At 40.5% G+C, this 15,949-nt stretch overlaps 1 protein-coding gene across 1 annotated transcript; it reads left to right on the top strand.

Moving 5' to 3' along the window:
- Positions 1–6,692: 6,692 nt before the first annotated feature.
- LOC104156980 (transient receptor potential cation channel subfamily M member 6-like) lies at positions 6,693–14,514 on the top strand (the record flags this gene model as incomplete). The annotated part of the gene is made up of 8 exons (XM_009704681.1): positions 6,693–6,873; positions 7,240–7,453; positions 8,256–8,380; positions 9,168–9,339; positions 10,638–10,812; positions 11,771–11,894; positions 14,220–14,292; positions 14,414–14,514. Coding segments are annotated over 8 exons (1,165 nt in total), but the record flags the coding sequence as incomplete, so codon positions are not given.
- Between the last annotated feature and the right edge of the window lie 1,435 nt (positions 14,515–15,949).

Genomic DNA, 15,949 nt, shown 5'->3' with positions numbered 1-15,949 from the left:
AATTATTCTGTGATTCTATGATTCTATGAGAGGGGGTAATAGAAACATCCCTGATGATAGGTTTTCTGAAGACTTTTTAATCTTCTCTGCAGTGGGCATTCTGAGTCCCTGCTTTTGACAAGGCAGGCAACAAAATTACATCACTTTGGTGCTTTTAACTCCTGTGTGAGTATTTTGTGGCTTCTATTAATCAGTTGGTTTTAATCCAACATTTGTTGTTCAGCTGGTGTTCCCAAACACGTTTCAATACTGTATGTTTACGATAATAAAGTATCAGTTGTTGGAACAAAAATTTTGACTTGCCTTGACGTTTGTTTTGTGGTAAAGGTCTCTGAGGTCTGAAGCAACAGGTAACAGTGAGTTTCTGATAACTAACAACTAGGAAGCTGGTGCTAACTAGTCGTCACCTGCATTAGCGTGAGTAATTACTTTTTCATTACATTTCACATTTTAGTTTGCTTCTAGGATTTATGTGAAACAAAAGTCACATTTTCCAAAATGGAAATAAATTATTCCTTGAAATCAGATCACTGTAAACAGCTGTTATACAGAAAGGTTGGTGGTGTAAGTAAGGCAAATGGTCTGTGTGGCATCTGTTGAGAAAGGGTCGACTCCCTCTGAGGAGATGGTCACATGTATATTTTGCTTCACAATGGAACAGATATCCAATGGTTTTTGCAGGTGTTCTGGAAGTAGAAATGCGGGGAGGATTTTAATGCTTCCCGCTAATCTGCAGATACCCAGATGGGTACATAAACTGAAGTTAACTTGTGCTTCAAAATATAGTGGATCAATCCCATATAAATCAAGACTATAGCAGTTCTGCAGTCCTTGCCCTTCCCCTCAGAGGGACCATGTTGTTATTTGGTTGGGGAAGCTCATTGGTATGAAAATTAACCTGGGGGATTGGAAAACCAAACCAAATTAGCTTTCCACCAAATCAGCCTCCTAATCAGACACAATTTAGCTGCATGAATGTGAATACTACAGTGTGAGAGGGAGGAAGAGAAACTGGAAATGTAGACCCCCCAGGCTGGGTTTGGTTTTTTGTTTCACGTTTTGCTGTAAAGACATCCTGTACCTTTTTTTTTCTTTTTTGTCTTGTAGTTGTTTCTTTCTTTTTTTTTGAGCATTTTCATGCTGTTTAAATTAATGTGGATCCTATTTGTCAGTCTGTCTATATATGCCGAATGTCTGTGGGTGTCTCATGTTCATTTCAGTCAGCTATTGTCTTTCAAGTACATTTTCCCAAATGTTAACTGTTTTTGTCTTCTTGTGTATCTTAAGGTGTACACAGAGCTTCGTTCTAGGAGAATTTTTCTGTTCCTAACAAGGGGAAATAATTTTCACATGAGTGTTACAACTAAAATTGTATTTATTAGATCAGCAATGAAAGAGGTTTTGGGCCTCCAGAGAGCTGTAATTTTCCACAACAGTCCAAAAGTCATGTGAATGTACTTGATGCCCACTATAATTTGACCTTATATTGTAGGCAAATGAAATCTGTTAATGATTTCTTACTTGCAGAAAAGTTCCAAGGTTTGCAAACAGTTTATGAGTGGGTTATGCAACCATTTGCTAATACTAAGTAAAATAACTCCATTTAGTAGTTGCTAATCAAATTTGAGTAACTTACTGGCACCTTTGTCCATGCTTCCGTGGTGTGTGGAAATGACCTCTGTCTAGTCTTCAGTGCACATCCCAGACAGCACCTAGAGTCATCTCACTGCATGAATATTCAGGAATGTGATGCTGAACTTCTACATCCTTACACATATAAGATGTTCTCACAAATTGTCTCTATATCTGACATTTTAGGCATATTTTTTGGACAGAGTCTCTAAAGTGCTGCCTGCTAGGGCACTGGATTTTGTAATCTGGCTACTGCAGTTACTTTTACCTCAGTGTGAACCCTCCAGGTTTCCCCTTGTTCCTCAAAGCATGACTTTTCCAGGAGTCTGCTTTTGTGTTACCTACATTTCTCCCTCCTTCACTAGTAGCGTAGTGAGCCTTTGAGGCAAAGAAGGTAAAGTAATTGCAAAGTTGGTTTGAATCAATGCATATGATACATTCATAGGATCACAGGATAACTTAAGCTGGCAGGGACTTGGGGAGGTCTTCAGTCCCAGCCCCTGCCCAGAGCAGGCTCAGCTGGGCAGTCACACTGAGCTGCTCAGGGCTTCCGCAGTTGGGGCATGAATCTCTGTAGGCAGGAGACATGTCAGGTTCCCTGGGCCCTGGCTCCGCTGCTGGACTGTCCTCCTGGGGACAAGGCTTCTCCTTATGTCCAGCCTGAGCCTCCTGTGTTTCAGCTGTGCTGCTACCTCTTGCCCTCTCTCCACACACCACTGTGAAGAGCCTGGCTGCATCTCTGTCCCCTCCATCGGTGCTGGGGGTGCTGTTGGGTGCTGCTGAAACCATTCCTCCTCCCAGCAGAACCAACCCCGGTCCTGCAGCGTCTTCTTCCTGCAGCAAAGGCTCCAGCCACACCATCCATCACCAGAATGATCACTCTGCCCTGAAGTCTTTCCAGTTTGCTGATGTCTCTTCTGTGTTGGGGACCCAAACTGGGGGCGGTACCCAGACAGGGTCTGACAAGCACCAAGCAGAGGGGACAGTCCCTGCCCTCCCCGGGCTCTCCGGGCAATGTCCTGCTTACACCACCCCAGGCACCGCTTGCCCTTGATGCTGACTGGGCTCTGCTTGCTGCCCACCAGCGGCCAGGGCCATGCCCCAGAGCTGCCCCCTCCCCAGCTGCACGTGCCCTCCATCCCCTCCTTCAAGTCACTGGTGGGGGTGCTGAACAGGACAGGCCCTGCACAGACCCTGTGGAACCCTGCTTGATACCAGCCTATAGGCAGTGTCTGACCCATGACCACAGCCCTATGAGCCCACCACCCAACCAGGTCCTCACCCGCCAATGTGTCCTCCCTCCCAGACCGTAATATCACAGCCCAGGTGCAAGAATATTGGGGGAGACAGTGCCAAAAGCCTGGCTAGAGCAGAGATAGGTGGTATCTGCTGCTCTCCTCTTGTCCCCACGATTTTGTTGCAGAAGGCAGTCAGGTAGGTCAGGCATGACTGACCCTTGATAAATCCTTGGCAACTGCTCCCCGGTGCTGTCTTCTCCCTGCTGTGCCCAATTGTGGGTTCCAGGAGGACTCACTCCTTGATTTTACCTGGGACTGACGAGAGGCCATCCGGCCTGTGGGTCCTCAGGTTGGCTTTAGCCCTTTTTTGAAGGCAGGTGTGATATCTGCCTTTCTCCTGTTGTAGGGGACCTCCCTGATCTCCACAACCTTTGAGAGCTGATGGAGAGCAGCTGCACAAGGGCATCAGCCACCTCCCTCAGCACCTTGGGGTGCAACCTGACAGGTCCCAGGGGCACATGTGGGTCGAATGCTCCTGAGCAATCCTGACTCAACCATCATCCCTGGCTGGTAGCTTCTCTCCTCCTTGAGCCCTGTCACTATGCACACAGTACAAAACTTTACAGAAAAAAACCCGAGTAGCTGTATGTAATGTCCTGCTCTGGTTTCCTTAACCTTCCTGAGAGCCTTTTAGTCTAGGCTTTTGACCTCCCAGGTAGCTTAGGAGTCCTTAGCACCTTGTTCCTTTGTGCTAGATGGCTAGAGAGAGTGAGCCTGCCAGCCTGGAGCAAAACATGAGCTATTTGGGAAATGCCAGTCCTTTTGAGTTCATACCTCTTGCTGTGGTAATCTCAGATGCATGTACCCTGCACACCTGTGTGTTAGAACTATATGCAGTTCCTCCACTGCCTGCTCAGCGTAACTGGGCTGTTCTGGGTGCAGCTCACCTCTGGGTGCATTTACATGTAAACCTTAAGTTTGTAGTGCGAATGATGTTAATTACTAAAATAGTTCAGTGTTCGTTCGGCCTCTCAGTTTCAGGTTTACTGCACTGATTTGTCTTGTCAGATGGTTAGTTCTTTTCCCCAGGATCTCTGCTTTGAAAAGGCAGGTTGCTCTGGCTCTTGCTGCTCTAGGAGGGGCTGCTGATGTGACCCTGAATGGAACAGTAATGTATAAGATGGATAGTCATTCTGTGCTCATATTTTGATGATAGATTGAAATTAATTCAGATTTTAGAAAATGTAATCCATTGATCATGAGCCTGATTGCTTTTAACTGCTGTCCTTCCAAGTGCTGGTATTTGCTGAGTCAAACTCAAGACTGTGTAACGTGATATCTAAGTGAGTAATGTAAGGTAATGTCGTATTTAGTTGGGATTGCTATTGGTTCTCTGTCTTTCGAAATGATTCCTGGATAAAAGGTATTGTTATTGTGAGACCGCTCTAGGAGCAGTACAGTAAGCACAAGGTATTTTAGGACCAAAGGTCAATAGAATATCTATGTTTTTTTCTCATCTTTAATCTAAAGATCAATTTTTTTCCTTATGTTTATTGTCACTTACCCTCAAGTCCCCCAGAAAAGCAAACAGAAAAAAATGGACCAAAGAGGCTAACAGCTCAGCTGTAGAGAAATGTGTCCTCTGAAGGTCAATAATAAAATCAAAACTATCTCTTTTTTCCTAGTCCTTCCTTTGAGATATGCAGGGAGAGTCATAAACAACTATAGTCATTGGTCTTGTGGTCTTTGTGGGCAGATTTTGTCCAAATCTCTGTCCCTTGTGCTATCTACTTTACTGCTACGTTGCTCTGAAAAAACTGTAGTTTAGATACATCTCTATAGCAACTCTGAGTGTGGATTCTGAGTCCACATGTTATTTGACAACACAGTGTCAGCAATGATCTTCCATCTGTGTTGATCCCTCATAGTCTTCTGAAATAGTCATTTAATTGATATCTGTAAGTGGCTTAGTGTGACTGGCTTATGCTCCAAGTTCCAGCTTGGATGCTTTTTGTTTAGTTAATGAACCTTGACCTGCGTGTCTTGGTTTGTGTATGACGAGGCAAAATTACAATGGGTTTTGCTTTTGGGGTCATCAAAATGAGGTCCCTAGATCAATAGTTTGTTTCAGTGGCTCTGTGCACCCTCTGCTAATCCCTGAGGTTTTTTCTGCCACTACCACAGCGCAAATTGTTTTGGAGTCATGCAGTGAGACAGACTGGGCAGTACTTCTGGTTACAGTAACCTGGCAATTAAACCCACTCTGTGAGGCTTCCCCCCCTGCCCCCAGCTAAATAATTTCCTCGTCATTTTTCCAGGATACAGTTGTGAGCACATGCCTGACTTCTTTCAGGCAAGTCCCTGGATTTCTGTGATACGCTACTATTTGTCTCAGCTAGGGAAAATGTGTACATTGTCTAGGTTAGCTAATCCATGTTGACTTAGCGTGAAAAAATTTGGGCATTTTCGGTAGCCCCTATTGCCTTCTGACTTCCACCTAACCATCATCATACATGTGACAATAAAGTTCAAGTCTTTTCTGCTTCTACAACTCTTTAATTCTCCACTGAATAAAATTGTTTAATTGAATTATTAATTCTCCAAGAGCGCGGGAGGCTTCCTTCTTGAGTCTGCTTTTGCAGAGCATTGAATCAATCAAATGTAGTTTGCATGTATTGAAAAACTGGAATGCAAACATAATTTCGTAGTTTCTGGACACCAAAAAGTGCCCTTCTAAAGCAGTTCACTTCCTTAATTTGCTTAGGGTTGTTTTGAGGTTTGGTTTTGTTTGTTTGTTTTTTATTTTTAATCCATTTCTCTTTCACTAGTTAGTTCTCACTCATCTCTACAGAAAAGTCCCTCTTTCTGAATGTACTTCTTCAGGGTTTTGCAGATGTTTACATCTAACCTGCCCCTAGATCCACAACTAATACATCTGAGTCCCAAAGCAGTCATTGAGTTTGGGTTGTTGAAGCCTGTTTGGTGTCTTAAAAGAGTAAAAGGGAAGAACTTATCTCCATTTCCCAGTGTATATTAACTTCTGAAATGTCTAAAGGAAAACTGGACTGTCAGATGTCACTATAAATTACATTGAAGTTAATCCTGTAGAACAGACTGGAGCCTGTCGAAGCCTGTATGACAGTAATACTGGTTGAATTTGGAATCTGAGTTATTCATCCTGTTGCAAAGCCTTAATGCTAACTGAGCTTCTCCTAAATTTCCCTTAACAATGCACTTCAATCTGTTTATTTTGTATATTCACTTTGCTGGCATCCAGGAGTTAGTATAAAGGTCAGCCTGAAGTTCTCTCTAAACTGAGGGTTGCTCCTCTCCTGATTAATGACAGTAACTCCTAGATCTTTCTTCAGTACCTAGAATAACCTGTGGTAACAACCATAGCAAACCTTGGTGTCCTAAGATATTCCTCTGAAATATCACATACGAGACCAGTAAATCTGAGCTGCATTGCTCAAGTCAGAATTGCTATGCAGGACTCTCAAACTGTTACAGAATCACCCAGAATCACAGCATGGTTTGGGTTGGAAGGGACCTTTGAAGATTATCTAGTCCAACCCCCCAAATGTTATTAGTGTTCCTCAGGTAGACAACAAATTCTGTATCCAGCAAACATATTTGTGATTTAATTCAATGTCATTTTGCCATTGTTGAGATTTTTTCAGATGAGAATTTTTATTATATTCCATGTCAGAAAGCTACAATATCCTTCTTTGTAGAAAAACTCTTTGGGCTATTCTGATGAAGATCTTAGAGTTGCAAGCAAATGTGTTTGATATAAAATTACTTCTTTATTTTTAATGTGAGATGTTGCTGTGGACGGCTGATTGGAGATCACCCAGGAGTAGACTGTAGCTGGCCTGTTTATCAGGCTGCAGCACAGAGGGATGCTGGAGAATGGTCTGTGCAAAAACACACAAAGACGAGTCCAACAGATGCATTTGGTACAATCAATTTTCAAGATGGAGATCACACGTACCACGCCAAGGTAATAGATGCTGGGTTTATATGTCTGACTTCTTTTTATAATTTCAGCACAAGAAAGGCAAAAGGTGGTTTTGGATGAATATCAGATTGTTTGTCTTAAAAAGGCAGGGGAATCTAAAAGTAAGTCAGGTTAAAGTGCGTGTATGATGTTTTTATGTAGAACTTCACTGTGAGTAAGTGTAGTCTGTCTTGCTGTCTGTATTGCTCACTGATATATTTTTGTGCTATCATGTTAGCAGTATTGTGAAGGTTCTAATCCGGCACAAAATCTTTAGGACATAAATGCTGAGAACTTTTTAAGATGTTTCAGTATCTTCTCTTGGACTATTTGAAGGATGTTTATTTTACCTATTATTATTTCTTCCAGTATATTAGACTCTCTTATGATAGCAATTTGGATCAACTGTTGCACCTGATGCTTAAAGAATGGCAGATGGAGTTGCCAAAGCTAGTGATCTCTGTTCATGGAGGCATTCAAAATTTCAAGCTTCCCTCAAAACTCAAGCAAGTTTTCAGCAAAGGATTGGTGAAGGCTGCTGAGACCACAGGAGCATGGATAATTACAGAAGGCATCAACAGCGGTAGTGTAATTATTTTTTCTTTGTTTTGGTGTTCTTCTGGTGTTCTTCCTCTGCATATGAGCATATACACTTAGGGCAAATATAATGAAATATTTTTGATAATTTGTGATATTTTAACACAAAATGAAGCTTTTTTTAAAGGAACAGTGCAGAATTCAAAGAGTGACATCATGTTCCTCTGCTGCTGACAGGCATTCTGAGTATTTTTAGTATTTTTTTTTATTAAAAAGCGGAGTATTCTGCATGTAATAAGAAACAATGATAGCAGACAACCAAAACTTACTTGCAGTCAATTTTATCTGCTTCATTAAAATATTTAGGTTCTGAGGACTGTCACTGGTGTTTTTGAAACAGTTTTCAAATTTAAATTTAACTTGTATTTTATAATTAACAATGTTTTGAATTAGGATAATCCATTCATTAGCCTATTGGTACATGAAACTTCCTGTGAACTACTCTCAAAAGCTGAGGGGGGGTCAGTGAGCTATGGAACTGAAATGGTTTTACTTCTTTAGCTTTTATTCAGTTCTGTAACCTTACAGGAGAACTGTACTGTGCATTTATGTGAATAATAAAGTTTTATGGAAGTAGAAAGCACCATTAGCAGCATATATGAGTATTATTAATTAGAAATATTATGTCTAAGTGTTACAATACCTGCAGTGGACATCAAATATACAGGTTGGGTGGGATGGTTTGTTTCTAACTGTAGAATAAATTAATGATGGGAAAACATTTTACTGGTGTCCTGTAGCAGGTCTCTGAATGTAGAAGAAAATAGATCATTTAATTATCTGTTTAGGAGTGTCCAGGCATGTGGGGGATGCACTGAAAGGTTGTGCCTCACCCCACCTGAGAAAGATCTGTGCTGTTGGAATTCCTCCATGGGGTATCATTGAGAACCAGAGGGATCTCATTGGAAAAGATGTGAGTTGAACACATTTTAATAATAAAAGCCTTCATGTTCAGGGGATGTTATAGCTTTCTTGCATACTTTATTTTTTGCTTGCTTCATTTCACTGTTTTCATTTTTTTCTCAGTAACAGAGGCTTAGATTTTGCTCAGCAGTAGAATTCTGTGGCATGTTCAGGCACTGTATTTTGCTTTTTGTATATAAATGAATAGTTCTAAAATATTTCTGTTCTTACAGAAAATTGACATTCCTTGTCGAAATTTTGTAATTAATTAGGCAATTCTCTTGTGGTTGCAAATGATCTATTTCTATATTCATGTGATTCAGGATGAGCAGTCAGGTTAATGGTATACACAAATAGGCTATTAATATGCATGATTTTTGTTCATAAACTAGAATTTTATGTGAGTGCCAATGTGAGGGTACAATCTACATAACTGTCTAAAAACACTTGACAGGTAAGGTAAAATCATTCCTGATGATAAATGATAAATCACATATTTTTAATGGGACTACACCCAGGAAAAACATGCCATTGTGTTTCAGCTGTTGCAAGGAAACGCCCGCAGTGACTTGGACTAAAGACTGCAAGTCTAATCAGAAGTGGTTTCTGTGGTATTAATTGTGGTTTTGTTGCTGTTAAGAATCAAATGAAAACCCATGTTTGCATAGAGCACCAAAAAGCATGATGGAGGCTTTCATAAGATCACAATATGATGAAGAAATGCATGCAAGTGAGGCAACATAAATGGTGATACTTTGTTGGTTTCTTTGAAGATCTTTTTATTTTGGTTTTCTTAGGTAGTTTGCCTGTACCAGACTCTTGGTAATCCACTCAGCAAGTTAAGTACCCTCAACAGCATGCATTCTCATTTTCTAATGGCAGATGATGGGACAGTAGGCAAGTATGGGAATGAAATGATGCTCAGGAGGAATTTGGAGAAGTACATATCACTTCAAAAAATACACACAAGTGAGTACTGCTATGGTCAGCTTTATGACAGAAAAACCTATCCTAGAAGTTGTGGAGGTACTTGACATTTCCTGTTACATGTACATTTTCATCTGCTATAGATTTCCCTGAGGTTGAAGGTTGTTAATTGCGCATCTTGAACTCTGAATATCAGGAAAATGAAAGAACAGCATTTTTAGAAAGCATTATGCATTTGGGCTAACTTGCATTTTAGTTTCTCAGTTGTAGAGACATCTAAATGACTCAGATTACTTAGTAAGTATTGATCATTTGCTCACTTTGCAGTTTTGCATGGTCTCTGTATCAGCAGTAGATAGTTTCCCAGCATTTTGCTAGGTGGAAAAAATGTTACATTCAGTGGAATTTGAATCCTTCTTCCCCTGTTCGTTACTTTTATTCTCGTCACTCTTCTATATTGAAAGACTGTGACCTCATCAGGTACAGAAACAAAGACTGGTTGTGAAAGGAATACTTTCAGCCAATGTTTATCAGATTGCGTAACTTCCATTGTTTGCCTATACAGTAACTGAGTAATGGTGTAGAAATCATGAATGAAATATTTATTACACAGACAAGTTTGGGGTTTTTTTATGCACTAGGTTGTATAAATTCTTTGTGGAAGTTCACTCTTACCTAGTGATTTAAATCTTGAGGTATGTTAAAAAGACATTAGCAGAGTTATGATGTTCAATCCTTGTTTCCTTTATCTGCTCACATTATAGTATTTAAAAACATAGAAACTTACCCAATTTCTAATGTGTTCATATTTAGAACTTCTTACTCAGCCTCTTCTATCTTTTCTTACTATGAGTTTTATGAGTCAGACTTTCTGTTATTTTTCCGTTTCTGTTGCATTGTATTTGAAATTTATTTCTGATTAATAAAAAAACCCAGCTGCTGCTATAAAACTTGAGAAAGTCTGTAAAGAAGTGCCTGATTACTTTTCTATGTGTGTAGGTAAACAAGTGGATATTGACCATATTTCAAATGCTGTCAATGTCCTTGTATGTGAGAGCTATTGTAAAGGGCAGAGGGATATTTTGAAGGATGTTTCTTCTTTCCAATGCTAGGGCCACTTACAATTTTGTCAGGAGGTTTTCATGCTCTTTTTGATCTGGTTGCGGAAGTTCTGTGAAAGTCTTAAAAAGTGTAAGTCAAATTAGAGATGGTGAAGGCATGACTTCCTCTCCATTGAACGATGTATGAGACTCCTTCATAAGTATTTATTTACCAAATGTGCTGGGGTTTTTTGTGTGACTGAGACCTGTTTGTAACTGGTTAGGTGTGTTTTGAAACAGGAATGGGCCAAGGTGTACCCATAGTTGGGTTGTTGGTGGAAGGAGGCCCCAATGTGATCCTAATGGTGTGGGAATACGTGAGGGCCAGCCCAGCTGTCCCTGTGGTGGTCTATGAGGGCACTGGCAGAGCTGCAGATATCCTGGCTTTTACCCACAAACACATGGGTGATACAGGGTGAGTAGTGGCATAATGCTCCTCCTCCTTGGTCTGTTGTATTGGGAGGGACCTGAAAACACCTGTCTCAAAACCACTGAGATAATTTCTAATACTTCTGGTAATGACCCTGCCATGGTCTTTTGCTGGCTTTTACTTATGTGAAGTGAGAGCAGACTTTCTTCCTTCCCTGCCTCAAACTAGCACTGAAAGAATTATTCTGCCAAATTTACCATGGCTTTTTTGAAGAGGAAAAAGAAACTGCATCTAGCTATTTTGAGTTATTATAATATTTCTCACCTTTGGGGAGGGACATTGCTGGGTGACCCTAGAGTGCCTGCTTGGGTTTTGACTCGATCCTTTCTCTTGCCACCAGTATTCTGTAAGTGGGGTTGGATTTGGGTTGCACAAAGCTTTGAGACTAGGGCTGGAATTAGTTGCTGTAGGAGCCTCAGGCTCGGGTAGGAGAAGGACTAAGGCTTTTTCTTTCACATTTTTGATCTTCAAAAAAAAAGTCCTGCCATTTCAAAAAAAAAGGATAATATGGATAGGAAGGTTAAAAGAAAGATAAATGAGGGGTAAAAAGATGGGAGAGGTATGAAGCCTAATGAACAAATAATGAGGAATTTAATTTTATCCCTATATGATTATTGAAAGAACGAAAAAGTGCTAAAATTTTAGTGATTTTTAGCTCTATAATCACAGACAATCCTTTGGAAATTGTTAACTTTTTCATTTGTTCTATTTCCAAATGTGTGGTCGAACCTAATGCCTGTGTGAATAATAATTTATGTTATGGGATGCCTTTGCTTTGTTTTGTTGAAAGAAGGCAGGAATAAGTCAACATAGAAGTAGAAATAAAAGCGATTTCTCATATGTCTCTGCTTGGCACAAGTTTTGTCTTTTGCTGAGATATCATTTGTACTGGTAAGAAGTACATAAAAATATTCTTATTCTTGCTTGTTTATCTGTTTTTCAGGGAACTGCGCCCTCAAGTGAAAGAAGAGGTCTTAGTGATGATTCAAAACACATTTAGCTTGGGACAGAAACAGTCCAGTCATCTGTTTCACATTTTGATGGAATGCATGGAACACAGAGAGTTCGTGAGTGGGGTTCATGCTCTGAGTTTAGGATGTCTTCATTTACTGTTGCCCTTTTTACTCTTTCTGTTATGAGCTGGCATGGGCACAGCAGTTGTAGAAGTGATGGTGTTATCTCTAACATAAAGATAACACAAAGGTATCTGTGCTAATTTATATGTGAGTAGCTCCATAGATCCTGTTTAGTTAACTTCTCAAGTCTCAAACGTTGCTTATGAAATGACAGCATTTCTCATTTTAGTAAAAGGCCAGACGTCTTTGTTTTTGCATGAAAGATCAAGTAATTCCTGCTTTTTTTCTTCTTTAGTAGTGCCTTATTTGTAATTTAGAAACGTTTCCATCCATTCTTATAACAGAATTGTGCTAGAACTTGTCTCTGTGTATTGAAATGTACTTTCGAAATGGGCTGACGTGTTTAGCAGCTCAGGTGCTCATTTGCGAGTAGAATCGTGGAATTGTAGAATCACAGAATGATTTGGGTTGGAAGGGACCTTAAAGATCATCTAATTCTAACCACCCTGCCGTGGACAGGGACACCATCCGCTAGACGAGGTTGCTCAAAGCCCCATCCAGCCTGGCCTTGAACACTTCGAGGGATGGGGCATCCACAACTTCTCTGTGCAACCTGTTCCAATTCCTCAACACACTCACAGTAAAGAATTTCATCCTAATATCTGATCTAAATCTATCCTCATTCAGTTTAGAACCATTACCCCTCGTCCTATCACTACACTCCCTGATAAAATAGTCCCTCCTCATCTTTCCTGTAGGCCCTCTTTAAGTATTGAAAGGCTGCTGTAGGGTCTCCCCGGAACCTTCTCTTCCCTAGGCTGAGCAATCCCAGCTCTCTCGACCTGTCCTCATAGGGAAGGTGCTCCAGCCCCTGATCGTCTTCTTGACCCTCTTCTGCACACACTCAAGAAGATCCGTGTCTTTCTTATGCTGGAGGCCTCAGAACTGGATGTAGTACTCCAGGTGGAGTCTCACAGGAGTGGAGTAGAGGGCAAGAATCACCTCCCTCAACCTGCTAGCCACGCTTCTTTTGATGCAGCCCAGGATGCAATTGGTTTTCTAGGCTGTGAGCACACAGTGCTGGCTCATGTCCAGTTTTTCATCCAGCAGTACCTCCAAGTCTTTCTCTGCAGGGCTGCTCTCAATCCACTCATCACCCAGCCTGTACCCTGGTTTGGGATTGCCCTCACCCGTGTGCGGGACCTTACACTTGGCCTTGAACTTCATGAGGTTTGCACAGGCCCACCTCTCAAGCCCATCAAGGTCCTTCTAGATGGCATCCCTTCCCTCTAGAGAATCAACTGCACCACTGTAATTTGGTGTTATCTGCAGAATTTCTGAGGATGCACTCAATCCCACTGTCCATATCTCTGACAAAGGTCTTAAATAATCCTTGTCTCAATAAGGACCCCTGAGGGACACTAGTCTTCACCAGACTCCACACGGACATTGAGCCATTGACTGCAACTCTTTCTGTGTGACCATCCAGCCAATTCCTTATCATCCAAGTGGTACACCCATCGAATCCATGTCTCTCCATTTGAGAGACAAGGATATTGTGCAGGATAGTATCAAATCCTTTGCACAGGTCCAAGTAGATGATGTCAGTTTCTCTTCCCTTATCTGCCAGTGCTGTCACCCTGTTGTAGAAGGCCACCAAATTTGTCAGGCACGATTTGCCCTTAGTGAAGCCATGTTGGCTGTCACCAATCCACCTCCTTATATTCCATGTGCCTTAGCATGGTTTCCAGGAGGATCTGCTCCATGATCTTGCCAGGCACAGAGGTGAGACTGACTAGTTCCTCAGGTCTTCTTTTTTTCCCTTTTTAAAAATTTGCATTATATTTTCCCCTTTTCCAGTCACTGGGAAATTCACCAGACTGTCACGTCTTCTCAAATATGATGCAGTACCAAGTATTTGTTATGGGAGTAATGACAGTTGTAGCATTAATGACTAAAATGGAAACTACCCAATATGTTTTTATTATTTTTTTTTTACTTTATTTGAGTTTCTGTTTTTTAGTTGAAAACTGAGTAGACATCAACTGTGTTACATTTTCATATTTCTCAGCTTTAACGGCTGATCAAAATGAAATAGACTCATGTTACTGTGCAGTAGGTTGATTCCAGTTTGCCTGGGATGCCATTGCATTAAAAAGCAAAATGGTACATTTTCTGTCTGAAACAAAGGAAAATCTAAGCCTTTGCCATTGTTTGTGTTGAAATGTGTATGATTTAATCTACTGCGACCCTTACCAAGAAGAAATAACTATAGACTTCTCTGCCTCAAATAATGTACTTCTGCAATTCTAACAGATAACCATATTTGATGCAGAGTCAGAAGATCAGCAGGACATTGATTTGGCAATTCTGACTGCACTCTTGAAAGGTACTTACCTAAAACCAAGACCCGTCTTTATCTGACGTGCAGTCCCATTGGCTTATCTTTTTCACAGCAAAGGAATAACATCAATGTGTGAAAACTGCTAGATCCTTTACTTCTTTCCTAGGTACAAATATGTCTGCTTCAGATCAGCTAGATTTGGCGTTGGCCTGGAACCGTCTCGATATCGCCAAGAAACACATACTGGTTTATGGACAGCACTGGAAGGTACTATTACCTTTTATTTTTCACAGTGGCTTTACACTTCATTGTGAGGACTAATTTTCCATGATTTACATTTGTCAAGCTTTACCTAAGGAATAGTTTGATGTTTGGAGTGAGTCTTCTGCAGTAATGATTTTTGATTTTGGAGAAGCATATTCTTAAGATTGTGAAGTATTCAACTGCAGAGTGCATCAGATGAAAAATCAGCCACATTTGTTTCCCCAGAGCAGAGGTGGTATCTAAGATTCCTGTAGTTTTCACTGCTAGCTTTTCCACATAGTTTCAGTGGTCCTTCTGGATATGTATTCCTCAAGCCTGTGTTGACAATCATTAGGGTCAAGGATATTTCATCGTAGCCCAGAGTACTCTTTTCTCCAAAGGAGTAAACTCCAAAGGAGTGTTGCCTCTGTTTTCCTAGATCTAGACAGAAATACAGAAGTCACGATCTTTTATGGTGATACCAGGTAAAAAAAGGCAGAATTAACTGTGGTAACATGGTATCATGTCATTATTTCAGATATTGTTTCTTAAGAAGAGCTGCAATCAAAGCAAGCCGTGATTTAGACTTACATTAACTATACGGGTGTGAAAGAACACACAGTAGCAATTGAATCAGTCCTATGAATTATATTTTTCAAGTTTTCAGATGTAATCCAATATTTAAGTATAACCCTCCCTAAGTGAGTTTTTATGTACATAATATGATTTTTATAGGTGATAAATATAAAACTGTATGTGCCTCAATGCATACTATTCCCATTTGTTATAAGAGTAAGTATTTTCTTCAAGAAATTATATCTGATGCTCCCAGAAGTATTTAGGTTTTCCTTTCAAAGAATTACAAGGTTGATTTTTCCAGTCGCAAGCACCTTTTTTCTTTACAATGTAAATTTTGGAAAATGGACAGTGGGTGTATTTTTTTTGAGTGACTGTAGCTGGTTGTTTGACACAACAAGAAAGTTGAATTTTTTGATCACCAGTCCCTATTTTTCTGTGGTGTATAAGGCTGAATACATGCAGGACTATGCCTGAGATGTCTACAGTTGGGCATCCATGAATTAAAGGATTTTGTTGTTGTTGTTACCTCTCTGGGCTCAGTCCACTATCTGTGAAGTCAAGATGATTACGTCATGTTCTTGCACAAAACCTGGTAAAAATAAATGGTGTTGAGTGCCCACTGAAAGGCAAAGAAGGAAACTGCTGGTTTCATTTTCAGGATTTGAATGGTGTGTGAATAACAAGGGATGTGCCAAACCTGAAACAATAAAGTTAGAAGAAAACGTCGAATAGCTCCTTGCTAAGAGGGCATCATTCACTCTGTGAACTGAGTAAGACTAAGCCTTCTGGGGAAACATAATATATTATTGAGCAATGAATAATTGCACCATTATTCATGGTGATGAGTTATCTGATAACTTTTGAGTGTTTGAGTGCATAA

Source organism: Cariama cristata, unplaced genomic scaffold, assembly GCF_000690535.1.
Source record: "Cariama cristata isolate BGI_N322 unplaced genomic scaffold, ASM69053v1 scaffold4267, whole genome shotgun sequence".
NCBI lineage: Eukaryota > Metazoa > Chordata > Aves > Cariamiformes > Cariamidae > Cariama > Cariama cristata.
Note: the sequence above shows the minus strand (reverse complement) of the source record. Positions and strands in the feature narration are given on the sequence as shown.